This window comes from Panthera pardus, unplaced genomic scaffold, assembly GCF_024362965.1.
Source record: "Panthera pardus isolate Hobbes unplaced genomic scaffold, ASM2436296v1 HiC_scaffold_22, whole genome shotgun sequence".
In the NCBI taxonomy this organism is placed as follows: domain Eukaryota; kingdom Metazoa; phylum Chordata; class Mammalia; order Carnivora; family Felidae; genus Panthera; species Panthera pardus.
The window spans coordinates 29,179,331-29,201,614 of NW_026526788.1; the positions used below are offsets into that span (position 1 = coordinate 29,179,331).

Consider the following 22,284-nt stretch of genomic DNA (forward strand, 5'->3'; position numbering starts at 1 on the left):
CCACCCTAATTTAACTTTTTAGTTTTAAATTATTTTTTAGTATCTGTTTAATATTACTTAATAGACCTGACATATCTTACCCTATTTACTTAGCAAATGCTGTTGTAATTTTGCATCCATTTTTTATCAGCGCACACCTAAATCTATACTAACTTTCAAAACTTCCACTGCTCTCTAAAAAAAAAATCTACATCAGTTTGCCATCCTTATACAGGAGTTGGAAAAGACTGTTCTTACGTTATTATCTAGGTAACTTTCATAGCATCTCTACCTAGGTGATTAAAACATTACCTGAGCTAAAAACCTACACAGCTAATATACAGGTAATACTTCAATGCAAACACACGCAACCCTTAGTTCTCTCTTGAGAATGACAAAAATTAAATTCCTTTAGACAATGAAGGGAAAGTCAATCTGAATAACATGTGAAGTAATGGAATTTAATTTATAATTTGAGAGAGAGTACGCGAGCGGGGAGAGGGGCAGAGAGAGAGAATCTTAAGCAGGCTTCATGCTCAGCTCAGAACCCAACAAGAGGCTTGATCCCACAACTCTGGGATCATGACCCAAGCCAAAATCAAGAGAAAGACACTCAACCAACGGAGCCACCCATTCCAGGTGCCTCTGGAATTTAATTTAAACACAAGCAGTATTTTGGATCAAGATTAGCCTAATGATGGTCTGAACAGGTTAGACTCATAGAAGAAAGGTTGATCTATTTTTTTTTAATTTTTTTAATGGTTATTTATTTTGAGAGTGAGAGAGCATGAGTGGGGAAGGGGCAGAGAGAGAGGGAGACACAGAATCTGAAGCAGGCTCCAAGCTCTGATCTGTCAGCACAGAGCCCAAGGTGGGGTCTGAACCCACAAACTGTGAGATCATGACCTGAGCCAAAGTTGGACACTTAACTGACTAAGCCACCCACGTGCCCCAGGCTGATCTATTTTTTTTATTTATTTATTATTTTTTTAATATGAAATTTATTGTCAAATTGGTTTCCATACAACACCCAATGCTCATCCCAACAGGTGTCCTCCTCAATGCCCATCACCCACTTTCCCCTCCCTCTCACCCCCCCATCAACCCTCAGTTTATTCTCAGTTTTTAAGAGTCTCTTATGGTTTGCCTCCTTCCCTCTCTCTAACTTTTTTCCCCCTTCCCCTCCCCCATGATCTTCTGTTAAGTTTCTCAGGATCCACATGAGTGAAAACATATGTCTTTCTCTGTATGACTTATTTCACTTAGCATAACACTCTCCAGTTCCATCCACATTGCTACATAAAGCCATATTTCATTCTTTCTCATTGCAAGTAGTATTCCATCGTGTATATAAACCACAATTTCTTTATCTATTCATCAGTTGATGGACATTTAGGCTCTTTCCATAATTTGGCTATTGTTGAAAGTGCTGCTATAAACATTGGAGTACAAGTGCCCCCATGCATCAGCACTCCTATATCCCTTGGGTAAATTCCTAGCAGTGCTATTGCTGGGTCATAGGGTGAATCTATTTTTAATTTTTTGAGGAACCTCCACACTGTTTTCCAGAGCAGCTGCACCAGTTTGCATTCCCACCAACAGTGCAGGAGGGTTCTCATTTCTCCACATCCTCTCCAGCACCTATAGTCTCCTGATTTATTTTAGCCACTCTGACTGGCATGAGGTGATATCTCAGTGTGCTTTTGATTTGTATTTCCCTGATGAGGAGTGACGTTGAGCATCGTTTCATGTGCCTGTTGGCCATCTGGATGTCTTCTTTAGAGAAGCGTCTATTCATGTCTTCTGCCCATTTTTTCACTGAATTATTTGTTTTTCGGGTGTGGAGTTTGGTGAGTTCTTTATAGATTTTGGATACTAGCCCTTTGTCCGATAGGTCATTTGCAAATGTCTTTTCCCATTCCGTTGGTTGCCTTTTAGTTTTGTTGATTGTTTCCTTTGCTGTACAGAAGCTTTTTATCTTCATGAGGTCCCAATAGTTCATTTTTTCTTTTAATTCCCTTGCCTTTGGAGATGTGTCAAGTAAGAAATTGCTGCGGCTGAGGTCAAAGAGGTTTTTTCCTGCTTTCTCCTCTAGGGTTTTGATGGTTTCCAGTCTCACATTCAGGTCCTTTATCCATTTTGAGTTTATTTTTGTGAATGGTGAAAGAAAGTGGTCTAGTTTCATTCTTCTGCATGTTGCTGTCCAGTTCTCCCAGCACCATTTGTTAAAGAGACTGTCTTTTTTCCATTGGATATTCTTTCCTGCTTTGTCAAAGATGAGCTGGCCATACTTTTGTGGGTCCAATTCTGGAGTCTCTATTCTATTCCATTGGTCTGTGTGTCTGTTTTTGTGCCAATACCATGCTGTCTTGGTGATTACAGCTTCGTAGCAGAGGCTAAAGTCTGGGATTGTGATGCCTCCCACTTTGGTCTTCTTCTTCAAAGTTACTTTGGCTATTCAGGGTCTTTTGTGGTTCCATACAAATTTTAGGATTGCTTGTTTTAGCTTCGAGAAGAATGCTGGTGCAATTTTGATTGGGATTGCATTGAATGTGTAGATTGCTTTGGGTAGTATTGACATTAACAATATTTATTCTTCCAATCCATGAGCAGGGAATGTTTTTCCATTTCTTTGTATCTTCTTCAATTTCCTTCATAAGCGTTCTATAGTTTTCAGCATACAGATCTTTTACATCTTTGGTTAGGTTTATTCCCAGGTATTTTATGATTCTTGGTGCAATTGTGAATGGGATCAGTTTCTTTATTTGTCTTTCTGTTGTTTCATTATTAGTGTATAAGAATGCAACTGATTTCTGTACATTAATTTTGTATCCTGTGACTTTGCTGAATTCATGTTATCAGTTCTAGCAGACTTTTGATGGAATCTATCAGGTTTTCCATGTATAATATCATGTCATCTGCCAAAAGTGAAAGCTTGACTTCATCTTTGCCAATTTTGATGCTTTTGATTTCCTTTTGTTGTCTGACTGCTGATGCTAGCACTTCCAACACTATGTTAAACAACAGCGGTGAGAGTGGACATCCCTGTCGTGTTCCTGATCTCAGGGGGAAAGCTCTTAGTTTTTCTCCATTGAGGATGATATTAGCTGTGGGCTTTTCATAAATGGCTTTTATGATGTTTAAGTATGTTCCTTCTTTTTTTTAAATTTATTTTTAAACTTTATTTTTTATTTTTTAAAATTTACATCCAAATTAGTTAGTATATAGTGAAGCAATGATTTCAATAGATTCCTTAATGCCCCTTACCCACTTATCCCATCCCCCTTCCCATAACCCCTCCAGCAACCCTGTTTGTTTTCCATACTAATGAGTCTCTTTTGTTTTGTCCCCCTCCCTGTTTTTATAAATTTTTTTGTTTTCCTTCCCTTATGTTCATCTGTTTTGTCTCTTAAAGTCCTCATATGAGTGAAGTCATATGATTTTTGTCTTTCTCTGACTAATTTCACTTAGCATAATACCCTCCAGTTCCATCCATGTAGTTGCAAATGGCAAGATTTCATTCTTTTTGATTGCCGAGTAATACTCCATTGTATATAAATACCACATCTTCTTTATCCATTCACCCATTAATGGACATTTGGGCTCTTTCCATTAAGTATGTTCCTTCTATCCCAACTTTCTCGAGGGTTTTTATTAAGAAAGGATGCTTATTTATTTATTTTGAGAGAGAGTTAGAGTGTGCACAAGCAGGGGAGAGGCAGAGCAAAAGGGAAAGTGGGAGAGAGAGGATCCCAAGTAGGCTCCACACTGACAGCTAGGACACAAGGCTCAAACCCATAAACCCTGAGATCGTGACCTGAGCAGAAATCTAGAGACACTTAACAGACCTAGTTACCCAGGTGCCCCAAGAAAGGCTGATTTATGATTACCATATCTGTAGTTTAGCTGTAAGTGATATTTTAAACCTTCCTTTCTTTAGTTTGCCCATAGCAATAAAAAGTAGCCACTATGTGCCAAGCACACCATACCAGGCTCTCTATAAATACCACCTCTAATCCTCACATGCCAGACACCACCAACAATCCTACCAGGTAGAAGATGGATATTATTATTACTGCTTTGCAAATGAAAAAATTGAGGTTCAAAGCAGTTAGGTAACTTGACAAAATTCATATAGTTTCTGTATCACAGAGTAGGATTTGAAACAAAGTTTTCTGACTCACATCATGACATATGTTGCTTCTTGTAATTTTGTTTTCTTGTTAAACATTTGCTTAGTAATTTCTATACTTAACTTTTTATTCAGAAATTCCACCAGTCCAGAGATTAGAACTGTCAATTCCCCACTGTAGCAGTTTGATTTGTGAGCTCCTTCTTTATCTGTGCTATTTGTTTCAAGCCATTCATTTTCAAACTATGTAACATATTTATATGTTACCTATCGCTATTCAAGTCAGCCACCTAAGCCTGGCAAGGCAGTGGCTTTCCTAAATGGTGTCTTTTAAGCTGCATCTAAATTAATATAGTGCAAAGGTGATGTTCCTGAGACAAGGTTTGGCAGTAACATTAAAGTCACAGCAAATACCTTATTATCCAGATATTTATAAAACTATATGTTTTTGCAAGTTGGCTTAATTTTTTTTACAGCTTGTGATAAAGATTTTGCAAGGGAAATTTTTAGAAAATAAAATTAGGAGAGATTCTCTATAAACTAGTTCCATCTTTATTGGTATATTTCATATTAAGAAGTTTTAACAAAGAAGAGAATCAAAGGGCTGACCATTTTAAGGCTTGATTGTGCTGACATAACACAACCTGGCTAAACATCAGATTTTGCTAAGATTTTCCCAATTCATCAGTATCCATTTTATTTTTACCACTTCTATTAATTTTTACAACTTTTTTTTCCTCTTCCCTAATCAGTATCACTTTGGTCTTGCCTCTCCAATTTGCTCTCTGACTCCATTTATTTCTTCTTTCCTTCTCACAATGTTCCAAATCTTTTAGTTGTCTCCTTACTGGCTTTGGGTGGCTTAACATAAAATAACTGAATTAACAAAGTGGCAAAATGATGATTTGGTAAAAAAAAAAATGAGTATATTCAGAAATCTGTAAAAGGTAAACAGGGCATCAGCCTAAAAGTTGCAAGACTATGAGTCAGACAGGAACTGGCATAACCTAATTGCACATAAGAGAACGGCAAAAAATGATGCCAATGATTATTGGAAGGCTAAACTCATTATCTAGTTTCACAATTTTTTTTAGCCAGTTTATTTTACCATACTTTTATATGGTATGTTTCTTTTAAATTTGAACAATCAATCAAATCTTCCTAAAGAAAAACAAATCTGTTAACAAATGTTAAAAAGAAATAACAGATTTATAGGGCACCTAGGTGGCTGACTTTGGCTCAGGTCATGATCTCCCAATCTGTGGGTTCAAGCCCTGCATTGGGCTCTGTGCTGACAGCTCAGAGCCTGGAGCCTGCTTTGAATTCTGTGTCTCCCTGTCTCTCTGCCCTTCCTCTGTTTGCACTCTCTCTTAAAGATAAATAAACATTAAGAAAAAAATTTTTTAAGGAAATAGCAGATTTAAAAACAAAAAAGAAGGCCCAAAATGGAGCCACTTGTGCTAAGTCCATGTCACCAAACCAGGTCTTAATACTTAAACTAACTGCAGTTTCAACCTTCTCCAGGAATGTGCCCACTATTTCTTTCTTTTTTTTTTTTTTTAATTTTTTTTTTTAATTTTTTTTTTTTCAACGTTTTTTATTTATTTTTGGGACAGAGAGAGACAAAGCATGAACGGGGGAGGGGCAGAGAGAGAGGGAGACACAGAATCGGAAACAGGCTCCAGGCTCCGAGCCATCAGCCCAGAGCCTGACGCGGGGCTCGAACTCACGGACCGTGAGATCGTGACCTGGCTGAAGTCGGACGCTCAACCGACTGCGCCACCCAGGCGCCCCGTCCACTATTTCTTTATCCCGTTCCCCTTCTGCCTGTAGAAGCCTTCCATTTTGTACACCTCCTCAGAGCTCCTTTCTACTTACTAGATGGGATGCTACCCAATGCAAGAATTGTTGAATAAAGCCAACATGATCCTCAAATTTTTTCAGTTGAATTTTGTTACTTAACATAAGGATACAAAAATCACCAAGGTTTGTTGCTGGTTTTTAATATTCTTAAAAGCAACTTAATGATTTCAATATAATTTTAAACCCTGAAATATAAGCGGAGGATTCTTAATAATTTTGTACTCTGTAAATCTTGAAAACTCCTTTATGACTTTAAATGTTTACTTACTTTTGGAATGAAGAGGAGTAAGAAATATTCCTCTGATAATCATATTTTACCCTTCACTCTAAATATAAAAGTATAAAGCCCTCTCACAGAGCTAGATGTAGATTTCTACAAACCCTAACTGCAGAAAAGATTATTATGTCTTGCATTGTTGAAGCTAAAAATAATATTGCACTGTAAAATAAGTTTGAGGACATCTAAGTTCTGATTTTCCTCATGATGACATCAGTGCTTTTTAAAAATACCAAATGTCCCTGCTTTGCCGGAGACTTAGGCATGTATATAGTCTACCTGTCAAGTAATCCAGCACTAGATTTTCTTGGCTTGAACTTTTCTCATTTCAGCTAATTTATTTTTATATTATTTATTTCTGACTAATTTTGACTGTAGTGATCAAAATTGATCAAATGGTCAAAAGAACTTATGAGTATGGACCCAAGAGTGAGACTGCTTGCATTCAAATCAGGTTCTACCACTAACTGGCTGTGTGATCTTGAGCAACTTACTTAACCTGGGTGTCAGCTTCAGAATCTATAAAATGGACATCATAATAAGTCATTACCCAAATCAGGGTTTTATGAAGTTTAAGTGAGTTAATATATGTAAATGCTTAAAATAATTCTCAACATATAGTAAATATTATATCTAAGTGTTAGCTATTATTACTCTCCCAATACGTTCTTTTTCAAGCCATTCGTTTTTTGACCTTTTCTTTTGTGAACCAAATCATTTGTCTCCTCTTTTGACCCAAATTCCTCCATTCTCAATCTCTTCCTGCACTTCAAGACTTCAAATAAAAAGAAAAAAAATCAAAAAAGAACAGTACAAAAAAATAAGAAAAAGAAAAAAGAACATCAGAAGATTACTGAAGAAGAATATGCAACTGAGTGGGAACTTGACTGCTAGTAATCAGACTGACATATATATCCAAATGGTGACTGGGATTTTCAATTCATAAACCTAATGTCTCCCGTTCTGGCCTTTTTTCTATAATCACATATCTCTTCCTTACTATTCTAACTAGCCCTGCTTTACAGAGAGGTCAAAAAAGTCCTCCAAGGGCAAATAAGGGAAATCAGAAAATACCTACTTCAAATAGTAGTGTGATAGTTTTCTTATTCCCCCACTTTACAACCACAATCTAATACAGAGAGCAGTGTATCTTCACCTACCAGGAAGCAATGAGACTCAATCAAGTTGAGACATGTTTGCAATCCTTGTTTATGTGCAAACTTCTCTTTTTCTCCCTTAATCAAGAAACTGAGGACTTAATGATGAATCCAAACTAAGACTGTTTCTTCCCTAAATGCTAATCTTATTATTATCTCTATAGTCTAGAATCCAGGAATTGTGGTAAACCAAGGACATACTTTAGTCAGCAATTAGATTTTGCTGATTTGCAAAGCTTCAAAGAGCTCAACACTACCTCATAATCACTGTATAAAAAACAAAAATCCTCTGATTGCAAATTCGATTTGTAACCACGATACCAAAGACAGATCCTTGGTCATTAAAACTTTGGAGATCATATTCTGAAAATATGGAAAATATGAATTTTTTATTCTGCTCCAGCAAGAAGCATAAAGAACTTCCTACCAGAGGAAGTAACACTGTACAAGGAGGAGGCAGTAGAAGGAAGATGAAGGAGGACTTCAACTGCCTCCATTTTGACCTCATTTATACTTTCTAATTGCTTAAGTTTGTCTTTCCAACTTATCTCTTAACTCAGGCAAAAGACCAGCAAGCATCCTTGATGGGAACTGAAACTACCCCCTCAAGCAACGATGACTGCTAGATGCCAACAGGACCCTGTGTGAATGACACCAAGACAATGGTTGACCTGACCTTTACTGTCCACCGACCTTTGTCCCACATTTTCCTTATATAAACCTAGAAGTATTTTCGGCACTTTAGAGACAGTCTTTGAGACATTAGTCTACTGTCTTCCAGGTGTTGGCCTCACTGAAACAAATTTCATTTTATTTCACTACCACTCAGTCTCTGCCTTTGGATTTTGTCAGTGGGGAGTGGCCAAACCTGGTCTGCTTGGGACCCCTAGAGCCAGGTGCTCTTGTACCCCAGTTACAAAGAACAGAATAGGTATTAGAAATTGGATAATACAGGGTTGAAGCAAAGGAGCATATCCAAGCCGTCATCAATTAAACTCCTTCCTCTCCAACTTCTCAATGAATATGTAAGTAGATTTCAGTTTTCAGAGATGGCTTCCCTCCTCACTCACTACCTTCCTTTCCATCTGAGGCTACATGTAGGAGCAGCATCCAGACTTCATGTACACATCCAAAGAGATTAAAGTTCAATGAAAAAAACAAATGCATTCGAAATAAACACTTTAGACAAATGAAGGGCTCCATGCATCATAGATACAAAAGATAAGCTGGAAAGCTAAGGAAATTGGTCTAGAGTAGATATCCAAGAAAGTTCAATTCTACTATATCCTGTCTTTTGGAACCACATCACTACATCAAGCCTGATGATTAAAAAAATATCAACTGTAAAGAACTAATAACCCGTCTACAGTTATGTGCAACCTCTAATTCAAATATGACATTCAGGAGCCACACTTGAAATCATTATTACTCAAAAGAATAACTGTGTGTGACTGGATGCCTTCAGTATAGTAGTTTCATGTGGAAATCAGATGTTTCAATAACTGCATGACATTAAGTCAAAGAGCCAAAGGGCTAGAGAGCAGAGATCTGAACATCATGCCCATCCCACATTCAAATCAGGCCTCAAATCTATTAACTAAAGAAAGTAAGTTCTGAAATCAAGAGTTATACTACTAGCTCAGAAGAGTAATTTCTCCAAAAATATAGGAAGCTTATTGCATCTAGATTCTGGATCAGGGCTCAAGGGAGAATAGCATTCTCTTTTAAATATTAAATTCTCTGGGAAATGTGCCTCTATGCCTCTTTGAGAGTCTCAAAAGAGCAGTTTGTTCTAACAATCAACCTGTTCTGATAATAATCTAATAATAGCACCGTAAAGCCATTCTCACTGCTGACATCCAGCCTAACCTGCTTGGTTGCTACACATGCTATACTGATTGTTAAATATTTTTAATATCACCTTTATTTGTTTGTTTATTCGTTTATTTTTTGAGCAGCAGGCAAAAGTTTATTAGAGTATAATATCAGAAAGTAAGAATAGTATGAGAGTTCTCTTTACAGAGGGGGGCATTGGAAAGTGAATGCCCCCAATATCACCTTTATTTAAACTAAAATTTTCCCTGTGTTACAAATGAGACAGAAAGAGGAATAAGGAATTTAGGTGGCTGGCTCAAGAGCATGTAATAAGTCTCTTGAGCTGGCATGGAAGGTTTAATAATATTCCCTCATATTTAAGGAGGACCTCAGATCTTTCAGAATATTTTCATAGCAGTTCTTTGACTTTCAGAACAACTCAGAAAGAGAGGGAGTGGGGCAAACACAAACTCCACTTTAACAAATGAAGAGTGAATTACAGAAGGCTTAAATGATCTGCCCATGGTCAATGTAATATAATGGAGGCCAGCCAGGATCCAGGAAGCATTCAGTACATTTGACCTCCCAGCCTTGAGCCAAAACACCAAAGTGGAGTAGACCAGAGCAAGCAAAGCTTGAGATAAGCAAGCAAAACTCAGCTTATCACTTCTAGTTTCTAACTCTTCTCTCTTTTTCCTTTCACTGTTCATTCCATAAGAACTGTCAGAACAAGACTGATTTCAAACAATTGAAACAGAAGGAAAGAAGAGGAAGACCTCCGTAAATATACAAACCTTGATTCTCAGTCACTAGTTTTCCCTTTTTCTGGCTGACTGAGGTTCCACATGTACTGGATTGTAGTTATAGGATGAGGGAAAAGTTTGAAATTCAGAAAAACTTTAAAATAAGCTCTGTTGAAATGACTGTGAAAAACACACCAGTTTTTATTTTGGCAGATATAGAAATTTCCAAACATAGTTTCAAAGGCCACCTAAGGTACAGGAGCAAAGATACCTAATATAAATAAAATTAACTAGAACACTCATTTCAATGATTTATAATCATAGGAGCAAAATGTAAATTATAATACTTAAACATGGTAATAAAAATAGAAATACTGAATAATGGAGGCACTAGTCTTATCTGTAATTGCTAGAATTTTTAAAAACTTTTTTCTTTAAAACTTAAAATTTATGGGGCACCTGGGTGGCTCAGTTGGTTAAGTGTCCGACTCTTAGGTTTCTGCTCAGGTCATGATGTCGTGGTTTCATGACTTGGAGCCCAGAGTAGGGCCCTGCACTGACAGTGTGGAGTCTACTTGGGATTCTCTCTCTCTCTCCCGCTCTCTTTGCCACTCCCCTGCTCAGTTGTCTCTGTCTCTCTTGAAGTAAATAAACTTAAAAAAAAATTTTAAATTAAAGTTCCTATGGTTATTATTATTTTCTAATATGTACTGAAAACTAGATGTTAACATGTCTTTCATTTCAGAAAAATGAAACTAGAAATAGCATTTGAATGAATAATGCTGTTCAATAATACCAAGTGCTGTGAAAAGGAAATAAAGTCTCCATGATTTAACACATGTTCACAATCCAACTTAATCTTTCTTATAACCTTCAAAGAAAGGATTTTGATCAGTCATTTGTAAAGTTAAATTTATTTATTTATTTTAATGATTATTTATTTATTTTAAAATTTTTAACGCTTATTTATCATTGAGAGACAGAGAGACACAGAGCGTGAGCAGGGGAGGGGCAGAGAGAGGGGGAAGCACAGAATCTGAAGCAGGCTCCAGGCTCTGAGCTGTCAGCACAGACCCTGACGTGGGGCTTGAACTCACAAACCACTAGACCATGACCTGAGCCGAAGTCGGACGCCCAACCAACTGAGCCACCCAGGTGCCGCTTAATGTTTGTTTTTGTGAGAGAGACAGAGACAGACAGAGACAGAGACAGAGTGTGAGCGGGCAAGGGATAGAGAGAGAGGGACACACAGAATCTGAAGCAGGCTCCAGGCTTTGAGCTGTCAGCACAGAGCCTGACACGAGGCTCGAACTCATGGACCACGAGATCATGACCTGAGCCGAAGTCGGAGGCTTAACCAGGCGGCCCTGTAAGGTTAAATTTAAAAGATACAGGGCGCCTGGGTGGCTCAGTTGGTTAAGCACCTGACTTTGGCTGAGGTCATGATCCCACAGTTCCTAAGTTTGAGCCCCATGTCAGGCTCTGGACTGACAGCTCTCTCCCTGCCCCTCCTCCATTCACAATCTGCCTCTCTCTCAAATATAACTAAACATTAAAATGAAAAAATTAAATATTAAAAGACAGTGGGGTGCCTGGGTGGCTCAGTCAGTTAAGTGTCCAACTTAGGCTCAGGTCATGATCTCACAGTTTGTGAATTGATGTCTCTGCATCAGCACAGAGCCTGCTTTGGATCCTCTGTCTCCCTCTCTCTCTGCCCCTCCCCTGCTTGTGCTCTCTCTCTCTCTCTCCCGCTCTAAGAAATAAATAAGCATTAAAAAATTTTTTTAATTTAAAAGACAGAAAATTTATTCATTCATTCATTCATTCATTCATTCATTCATTTATTACCTATTTTTATTTTAGGTGTTTTTATTACAGCACAGGGATGGGAACCATGGGCAGAAAGAACTGCCTAAAAGAAAATTTAAACAGTAATGTACAAAATCATACATTTTATAATCTGGAATCTTTACTAAAATTTCTTTTCTATAAAAATGAAGATAATCATGGCATTTTCCACATAGTATTTTTCTGTAAACTACATATTAAGTGCCTGAGGATTACATGTCAAGTGCTCAGGTCTATATATGGTACATAGCAAATAATCAATACTTGCTAGCTAATGTTAGCTAACCAGCACTGTCATACCAGTGTAACATACTGAAATATTTCGATACCAGTTGGCAAACAGCTGTTGCTCCAACTCCCTAAGATCCCTACCATGGCTCTGGTACCCCTCTTAACCCACCAGAACTCCCACCACCACTACTACCACATGCTATCTCATGCTACAGACACTAACAAGTTAATTGGAGGCTTTCACAACCTGTGCTATTTATTAGTACCTCTATAGTTGTGTTGCTAAATATTTTGAATATTACTCCTGATCATTTTTACTACTTATTGAAATTGGATCAGCCAACCAGGAGTCAAGAAGAGCTAAACAGAGGTGCCGGGGTGGTTCAAGTCAGTTAAGCGTCCCACTTTAGCTCGGGTCATGATCTCATGGTTTGTGGGTTGGAGCCTTGTATCAGGCTCTGTGCTGACAGCTCAGAGCCTCCTGCTTCGGAATCTGTCTCTCCCTCTCTCTCTCAAAAATAAATAAACATTTTTTTTAAAAAGAGCTAAATAAACACTGGATAAGGCAGAACCATAAAAAAAAGACTATATATCTAGGTGGAAAGGTAAGGCTGAGTGTCCTTGGTTTCAGAGTGTGATATTCTACCTGGAAAGTCCCTGAGACCTGTCATCCAAGAGCAAGCCTGTCGTCCCAACCAGGAAGATAGATGATTATCTATAGTCATAGTGTCTCCAACAGCTATCCAGATTTTTGTTGTCTTTTGAGGCCTACATGCTCAACACATCTGTCCCCATTCCTCTCCACATCATACCACATATGCAGATCTCAAGGGCTTTAGATATTCTGATATGTGGAATTTTTTTTACCACTCTTTTATAGCTACATATTTAAATAACTGTTGAGGGGTGCCTGGGTGGCTCAGTCGGTTAAACGTTGGACTTCAGCTCAGATCATGATCTCATGGTCATAGGTTCAGGCCCTGGATCGGGCTCTGTGCGGACAGCCCAGAGCCTGCAGCCTGCTTCAGATTCTGGGTCTCCTTCCTTCTCTGCCCCTCCCCCACTTGCGTTCTGTCTCTGTCTCTCTGTCTCTCTCTCTCTCAAAAATAAATGAACATTAAAAATGTGTTTTAGGGGTGCCTGGATGGCTCAGTCGGTTAGGCGGCCGACTTCAGCTCAGGTCATGATCTCACGGTCTGTGAGTTCGAGCCCCGCGTCGGGCTCTGTGCTGACAGCTCAGAGCCTGGAGCCTATTTCAGATTTTGTGTCTCCCTCTCTCTGACCCTCCCCTGTTCATGCTCTGTCTCTCCCTATCTCAAAAATAAATAAAATGTTAAAAAAATAATTTAAAAAATGTGTTTTAATTAAAAAATAAAAAAATAACTTGGTATGATAAAACTGCAGTGAACATCTGTTGTTAAATATCACTGTATACATCTTTACTTCCTCTCTTAAATAAAATCACTGAATTTAGTATATGATACAGATGGGGCTTAAAATCAGAAAAAAGCATGTTATTAAGTAAATAATGTTGGCATAAGTAGCTAGTCATTTGGAAAAAATTTTTATTTAATCCTTACTTCATTTTTTACATAAAAACAAACACTAGGGATGACTGAGTGGCTCAGTCAGTTAAGCATCGGACTCTTGATTTCGGCTCTGGTCATGATCACATGGTCATGAGATAGAGCCCCAAGTCAGGCTCTGCACTGAGCATGGAGCCTACTTGGGATTCCTTCTCTTGCTCTGTCTCTGCCCCTCCCCTGCTCACACACACACGCATTCATGTATGTGCTGTCTCTCTCAAAATAAATAAACTTAAAAAAAAAGTTGTCAGTGCCTTAAAATAAATAAATAAAATATGAAAAAAATCAACATAAAAATCATCAATATAAAAAACATTTTAGTAGAAAACATGATCAAATGTTTTTATCTTAGAATAGAGAAGGCATTTCTAAACACCACAAAAATTTTTGAAGCCAAAGAGGAAAAGACTAACCAACTGGCATGTAAAATTACTTATGGGTGTGTGGGGTATGTATATTTGTGTGTATGTGTAAGACAGAATTGTGGAGGATTATTCTTTTTTGTTGTTGTTTTTACATTGTACTTTATTTCTCTCTCTCTCTCTCTCCCTCTTTTTAATAATTTCTATTTAGGGGCCCCTGGGTGGCTGAGTTGGTTAAGTGTCTGACTTCAGCTCCAGTAATGATCTTGCAGTTTGTGGGTTCAAGCCCTACATGGAGCTTTTTCTGCTGTTAGCACAGAGCCTGCTTCAGATCCTCTCTACCTCCCAGCCCACCCCTCCCTTGCTGATGCACACATTCTCTCTCTCTCATAATAATAATAATAATAATAATAACAACAATAATAATAATAACAATTTCTATTTAAAATTTAGTTGGTTAACATACAGTGCAATATTGGTTTCAGAAGTAGATGATTTTTCTTAAAAAAATCACAAATAAGGTTAAAAGACAAATCTAAAACCGAGAAATAAACTATTAGCAATACTTGACAGAAAAAAAAATAATGTCCTAATTCCCAAACTTATAAACATAATTTTTCCTAGTTGTTTTAAGCAAAAACAAATATTTAAAAAATAGAAACAACTCAGGTTGCAAGTAAAAGAAATACGAATGGTCAATAAACATTGGAAAGCTGATCAGCCTTACTCATAATTAATTGCCAAATATCGGGGCGCCTGCGTGGCTCAGTTGGTTAAGTGTCTAACTTCAGCTCAGGTCATGTCTCATGGTTCGTGGGTTTGAGCCCCGCATTGGGCTCTTTGCTGACAGCTCAGAGTCTAGAGCCTGCTTCGGATTCTGTGTCTCCCTCTCTCTCTGCCCCTCCCCCCCTCACACTGTCTCTCTGACAAGAATAAATAAACATTAAAAATAATAATAATAATTGCCAAATATTAAAAATCTAATAAGACCCACTGTTGGTATGGTATAGTAGGAGGAAAAGCCATTAAAAGCATTATGAAGATCAGTTTGACAATGCTTATCAAAATTTAAATACACATACCCTTTGATAAAGTAATTTTCCTTCTCAAAATTTATTCTACAGATATAATAATACAAGTATAATGGTTATTTGTGAAACAAAAACTGAAAATATTCCAAAGACCAATCAATAGGGGACTGGATTAAATAAAGCATGATAGGGGCACCTGGGTGGCGCAGTCGGTTAAGCGTCCGACTTCAGCCAGGTCACGATCTCGCGGTCCGTGAGTTCGAGCCCCGCGTCGGGCTCTGGGCTAATGGCTCGGAGCCTGGAGCCTGTTTCCGATTCTGTGTCTCCCTCTCTCTCTGCCCCTCCCCCGTTCATGCTCTGTCTCTCTCTGTCCCAAAAATAAATAAAAACGTTGAAAAAAAAAAAAATTTAAAAAAAAATAAAGCATGATATATTCAGGGGTACCTGGATGGCTCAGCTGGTTAAGCATCCAACTCTTGATTTCAGCTCAGGTAGTGATCTCTCAGTTCGTGTGTTTGGGACCCACATGGCAGTGCGGAGCCTACTTGGGATTCTCTCTCTCTCTCCCTTTCTCTGTCCTTCCCCCAGGCAGTGCGGAGCCTACTTGGGATTCTCTCTCTCTCTCCCTTTCTCTGTCCTTCCCCCACTTGTTCTCTCCCTCTCTCTCAAAATAAATAAACAAAAACTTAAAAAAGAAAAAGCATGGTACATTCATTCATTAGAATATAACACAGGTCGTTTAAAAAAAATAAGAAAGATCTATGTATTGATATAGAAAACAGTCTCGCAATAACGGTAAAAGAAAGGTTCCAATCTTATAGAATAGTACTGGAAAAAGCATATGGGGCACCTGCGTGGCTCAGTCAGTTAAGTGTATGACTCTCAATTTCAGCTCAGGTCATGATCTCTTGGTTTGTGGGTTCAAGCCCCACGTCAAGCTCTGTGCTAACAGTGTGCAGCCTGTTTGGGATTCTCTCTCTCTGGCCCTACCATTTGTGCTCTCTCTCTCTCAAAATAAATAAATAAACTTAAAAAAAAAAAAGCATACATAAGAAACAGCTAATAGTGATTAGTGATTGTTTTTAGGGAGTGGAAGTATTGCACTGTATAAGAGTTTGTATTATTATAGTCATTATAATATTTTTAATTTTTTTTAACGTTTATTCATTAAAAAAAATTTTTTTTTAACGTTTATTCATCTTTGAGAAGCAGAGAGAGACAGAGCATGAGCAGGGAAGGGGCAGAGAGGGAGACACAGAATCCAAAGCAGTCTCCAGGCTCTGAGCTGTCAGCACAGAGTGCGACACAGGGGCTTGAACTCGTGAACCACAAGATCGTGACCTGAGCCGAAGTCGGACGCCCAACCGACTGAGCCACCCAGGCACCCCAATATTTTTGAGAGCCAGAGACAGAGTGCAAACAGGGGAGGGGCAGAGAGAGAGAGGGAGAGACAGAATCTAAAGCAGGATCCAGGCCCTGAGCTAACAGCACAGAGCCTGATGCAGGACACAAACCCACGAACGGTGAGATCATGACCCGAGCCAAAGTCAGACACTTAACCGACTGAGCCACCCAGGCATTCAAATGTTTGTTTCTTTTTTTATTTTTTTATTTTTTTTAATGTTTATTTATTTCTGAGGCAGAGAGAGACAGAGCATGAGTGGGGGAGGGTCAGAGAGAGAGGGAGACACAGAATCAGAAGCAGGCTCCAGGCTCTGAGCTGGCAGCACAGAGCCCGACGCGGGGCTTGAACTCACAAACCGTGAGATCATGACCTGAGCCGGGCGCCCCTCAAATGTTTGTTTCTTTATAAAGACACAGTGGCCTCTTGTTTTTTCTAACATTTAAAAAAAATATTTGAAAGAAAAAAACAATTTCCAGAAGTAGAATTGTTAAAGGGAATATATGTTATTCATAATTGTACATTTAGACCATTCCTTACCTTCTCCTACTGTAAAATACTTTTTTTTTGAGTTGGGATATTAATGATTTCTTATATAACTGAGTGTAGGAAGATGAAAAATTTATGTTACTTAATCAATGTCATAATATTATCTAAACCAAATTAAGTATTTTAGTAGAAAATTAATTTGTCAGAAATGAAATATACCCACTCCTCTTACCTGCCATGGATCCAGCCATTAATCTGTGCACATGACCAGAAACTCCCAGTTTTGTAGTAATTACCTAGAAACCAAAATACCAAATTAAATGGAATATTTTAAAAATACTTCTCATTTCACTGTTTAATAATGAAGAAATTTCAAAAAAGAGTTACACAACTAGTAAAAAGAAAATTAGTAAATGAAGTGACCACAATTGTAACACATCATAAGGTCAGGTATTTCCTATGTAGCTTTTATGCCAATTCTGCTCTTTTACAATCTAACTTAGAATTGTCAAATATACTATATTGCACATTCATGACCACATATACTTAAAGTGTGAGTGGCAGTAGTACAAATAAAATGCCACTACAATGAAGTCTTGACATACTGATGACACCAATTCTGACTGATTAGCTTGGAATGTTGTTCTCATCTCTATTGCTTACTTTTCCTTTTAAGACACCCTATGAAATTTAGCATACTTAACCATTCTGTGTCACTTTCACTCGCACAGAAAAGAGAACGTCAATCAATGAGTAGAATGGGAAAAGTTGTTAATTGATTGCATTACTCAAAAACAGACTTTCACAATATGATTTCACTATTTTATTTGTAAGAAATCCAAAGCTACAATGTTCCTTTCCTATAACTGAGAAACAAAAAGCACATTAAAAAGCTATTAATATTTTCTGTATTTATTATTACCTATTTGAAGTATATTTTGGCTCTTCTTCGTAAATGTATACATAAACAATTTGCTCAAAAATGACTAACAACTGGGGCGCCTGGGTGGCTCAGTAAGTTGAGCGTCTGACTTCGGCTCAGGTCATGATCTCACGGTTCCTGAGTTTGAGCCCTGCGTTGGGCTCTGTGCTGACAGCTCAGAGCCTGGAGCCTGCTTCGGATTCTGTGGCTCGCTCTCTCTCTGCCTCTCCCTTGCTCATGCTCTCTCTCTGTCTCAAAAATAAATAAAACATTAAAAAAAAATTTTTTTTAAATGACTAACAATGCTGGACTAGAGATAACTCCAAAACCAAGTTACATTTAAAAATTTAGGGGAGCCTGGGTGGCTTAGTCAGTTAAGCGTCTGACTTTGGCTCAGGTCATGATCTCACTGTTCATGGGTTCGAGCCCCACATGGGGCTCTGTGCTGACAGCTCAGAGCCTGGAGCCTGCTTCTGATTCTGTGTCTCCCTCTCTCTCTTGCTCCTCCCCCACTTATGCTCTGTCTCTCTCTCTCAAAAATAAGTAAACATTAAAAAAAAAAATTTAAACTATCACAAGTCTTCTTCCTTCAAAAAGGCATTACTTTACCCATTCATCCAAAGTAACTTTAAAGGCCAAAGCAAATGCCTGTCAACTAAGTATGATATTCAAACACAAAAGGAAAACAAGATAAAAGTTCAAATACCGTTTTATAATGCTCAAATGCCATAAACTGGATTGCACCATAGGGAAAGATTCGAATCATCATTGCACCATTCCCTTTATACAATCCAAGGTATCCTTCCTTTTGGGGAACAGCACGCAATGCAGAAAATACTCCTATTTTTAGAAAAATGTTTAGAAGAAAAATACTATTAAAACAGAGAAAACTAAATTCAAATTTTCATGACAATCACAGAAAAGATTACTATATCATCATTCATGATACAATTTTGCATGAGGAATTAAATGAGTTGTAATTTATGTTTAATAGTTAAACCTACTTAAAATATATAAGTCCAAATTACATAAACATACCTCATATAAAAATATAAAACATATTATAGCAAAAACAGCTATAAATTGTAGTAGATTATAATTATCACAAATTATATTATTTTACAGAAATTTAGAAAATCTAACAGAAATATATTCAACAACCAGATATTACACTGCAGGTGGTTGACTCTGAAAGGATGAAGGAAGGTTTCCCAGACTGACCTAGATACATGTGTGGTTTGTTTATATAAGGAAACTGCTAAATAAAAGAAAAAAATTTCAAAACTACCTATTATAACTATTTAAATTTGGGGGCAATTTTCATTGTTAGAACACTTTAGTTAGGAAGAGTGATAAACAAAGGCCTGAGTTCTGATCCTGTACATTTATATAAATATATATATATATATATATATATATAATTTACTCTATTAATATCAATACTAGTCCTATTTGCTGTACAGACTTCTCATAAACACATCACTCCTTGTATTATTAAACTATTTAAATTCAGGTTCTTTTCTGGGGCGCCTGGGTGGCGCAGTCGGTTAAGCGTCCGACTTCAGCCAGGTCACGATCTCGCGCGGTCCGTGAGTTCGAGCCCCGCATCAGGCTCTGGGCCGATGGCTCGGAGCCTGGAGCCTGTTTCCGATTCTGTGTCTCCCTCTCTCTCTGCCCCTCCCCCATTCATGCTCTGTCTCTCTCTGTCCCAAAAATAAATAAAAAACGTTGAAAAAAAAAATTTAATAAATTCAGGTTCTTTTCCAAATTTTTCAAACAAAAATTTGATCAAATATAAAAATAAATCAGTTTGAATTTTTAGAATGCAAATAACCCTTTGATCTCTTCCTGCAAATTAAAGTTGTAGGTACTTATTAACATTAAAAAAAGATGTCCTAAAAGCATTTTTTAATAAGTAGATATCTAAATGAACTAATAGTTTATTAAAAAGAATTCTATATTATATATATTATATATACCTATATATATGTATAATATATAATATGCATGTAAAATTCTTCCCAAACACATGAAATATTAAACTAAATATACTTCCCCACACCCAAAAAAATTGTTGTTAAAGACGCCCTCTTGCCAAAAGAAGGGGCAAAGGTTAAGCCCTGTTTAATTTGTTTCAAATGTGTTCGTAACAGTTTAAGGATAATCAAATTTAGAACAATAGCTACCTTGTGGAGACAGGAAGGCTGTTGATGAGGGAGAAGTAGAGGTTTCAAATGTACCAGTAATGTTTATTTCTGAATCTCTGTGTGGGTCCACATATGTTTTCTACATTAGTCTTCAAAACTCTTTAATTACCACAAATATTTTGTTAAAACAGATTTTAACAGAAACTACTAGTAGAAGTGAAATAGATATAGCAATTTCAAAAAACGAAATCCAGAAAACAAAGTGGGGGAGGTTGCTGGGGAGGATGGAATACAAGAAAACACAATAAACAAAACATTATGATGGTGAGTGAAAAAAATCAGTGATCACAAAAAAAAAAACCTAAAACAAAAAATAACAGAAATACAGAAATTCCACTATTAAAAGCCAAAGATCCTCAAATTCTGTTAAAAGTCCATATCTAACATATGCTTTTTACAAAACTCTTACCTAAAACAAAATAACAGAGAAAGGAAGAGCGAGAATGAATGTTGTATGTTTTCAAATGGCTTTTAAATATACACTGAGATGATTATAGTGTTGTTTTTCTCCTTTAACCTATAGTCTGTACTATTTTTACTTTGGCATATTTTTACTTTATGGTATAACAATGGACTAATTCTTACACATTTACAAGCATGTTTGGAAAGACTATTCTCTGTAGGGGGGTACAAAGTTCTCTGTGTATCTTTTATATCAAGCTTGTGTTATTTAAATCCTTCCCTGCATCTTTACCTATTTTATCAAGCTAGGATTAGAAGGAACTAACATTTCGTAAAATATAGCATATGCTTGTGTATATATACATTAGTTCTGAAAGGAAATGGAAGTAACTGGTAAAAATGTTAATTCCAAGGAAGAAATAAGGGAGGGAACAAGATGTTTTTATACATGTTGAATTATAAACTTGTGAAAACATCACACATTCAAAAAACTAAAAATAAAAATTTTAAAAGCAACGAAATTAAAAGTAAAAATTTTTAAAGAATCCTATTATGACTCATCTACCTATTTTTATTTTTTATAAATAAATAAATAAATAAATAAATAACAATTATCAGAGAATACTATGAAAAATTGTATGCCAACAAACTGGACAACCTGGAAGAAATGGACAAATTCCTAGACACTCACACATTACCAAAACTCAAACAGGAAGAAACAGAAAATTTGAATAGACCCATAACTAGTGAAGAATTGAATCAGTTATCAAAAATCTCCCAACAAATAAGAGTCTTGGGCCAGATGACTTCCCAGGGGAATTCTACCAGACGTTTAAAACAGAGTTAATAGTTATCCTTCTCAAGCTGTCTCAAAAAATAGAAATAGAAGGAAAACTTCCGGACTCATTCTATGAAGCCAGCATTACCTTCACTCCTAAACCAGACAAAGATCCCACAAAAAAGGAGAATTACAGGCCAATATCCCCGATGAACATGGATGCAAACATTCTCAACAAGATACTAGCAAATCAAATTCAACAACATATAAAAAGAATTATTCACCATGATCAAGTGGGATTCACTCCTGGGCTGCAGGGCTGGTTCAATATTTGCAAATCAACCAATGTGATACATAACATTAATAAAAGAAAGGTAAGAACCATATGATCCTGTCAATAGATACAGAAAAAGCATTTGGCAGTATGCTTTCTTAATAAAAACCCTCAAGAAAGTCAGGATAGAAAGAACATACTTAAGCATTATAAAAGCCATTTATGAAAAGCCCACAGCTAATATCATCCTCAATGGGAAAAAACTGAGAGCTTTCCCCCTAAGATCAGGAACACGACAGGGATGTCCACTCTCACCACTGTTGTTTAACATAGTGTTGGAAGTCCTAGTATCAGCAATCAGAAAACAAAATGAAATAAAAGACATCAAAATTGGCAAAGAAGTCAAACTTTCACTCTTCACAGATGACATGATACTCTACATGGAAAACGTGAAAGACTCCACCAAAAAGCTGCTAGAACTGATACATGAATTCAGCAAAGTCACAGGATACAAAATCAATGTACAGAAACCAGCTGCACTTCTATACACCAATAATGAAGCAAAAGAAAGAGAATTCAAGAAATCGATCCCATTTACAACTGCACCCAGAACCATAAAATACCTAAACCTAACCAAAGATGTAAAACCAATGCTGAAAACTATAGAAAGCTTATGAATGAAATTGAAGAAGATACAAAGAAATGGAAAAACATCCCAGGATCATGGATTGGAAGAATAAATATTGTTAAAATGTCAATACTACCCAAAGCTATCTACACATTCAA

The 22,284-nt window shown here is 37.0% G+C and overlaps 1 protein-coding gene across 1 annotated transcript in view; it reads right to left on the minus strand.

Annotated features, from left to right (window-relative positions):
* Positions 1-22,284, minus strand: part of SLC25A16 (solute carrier family 25 member 16) — a 52,401-nt gene that overhangs the window by 17,232 nt on the left and 12,885 nt on the right. The window contains exons 3-4 of the mRNA XM_019444353.2: positions 18,544-18,677; positions 17,148-17,211 (exon numbers count right to left, since the gene is read on the minus strand). Coding sequence (XP_019299898.1) covers positions 17,148-17,211; positions 18,544-18,677 — 198 coding nt within the window. The remainder of the gene's footprint in view (positions 1-17,147; positions 17,212-18,543; positions 18,678-22,284) is intronic.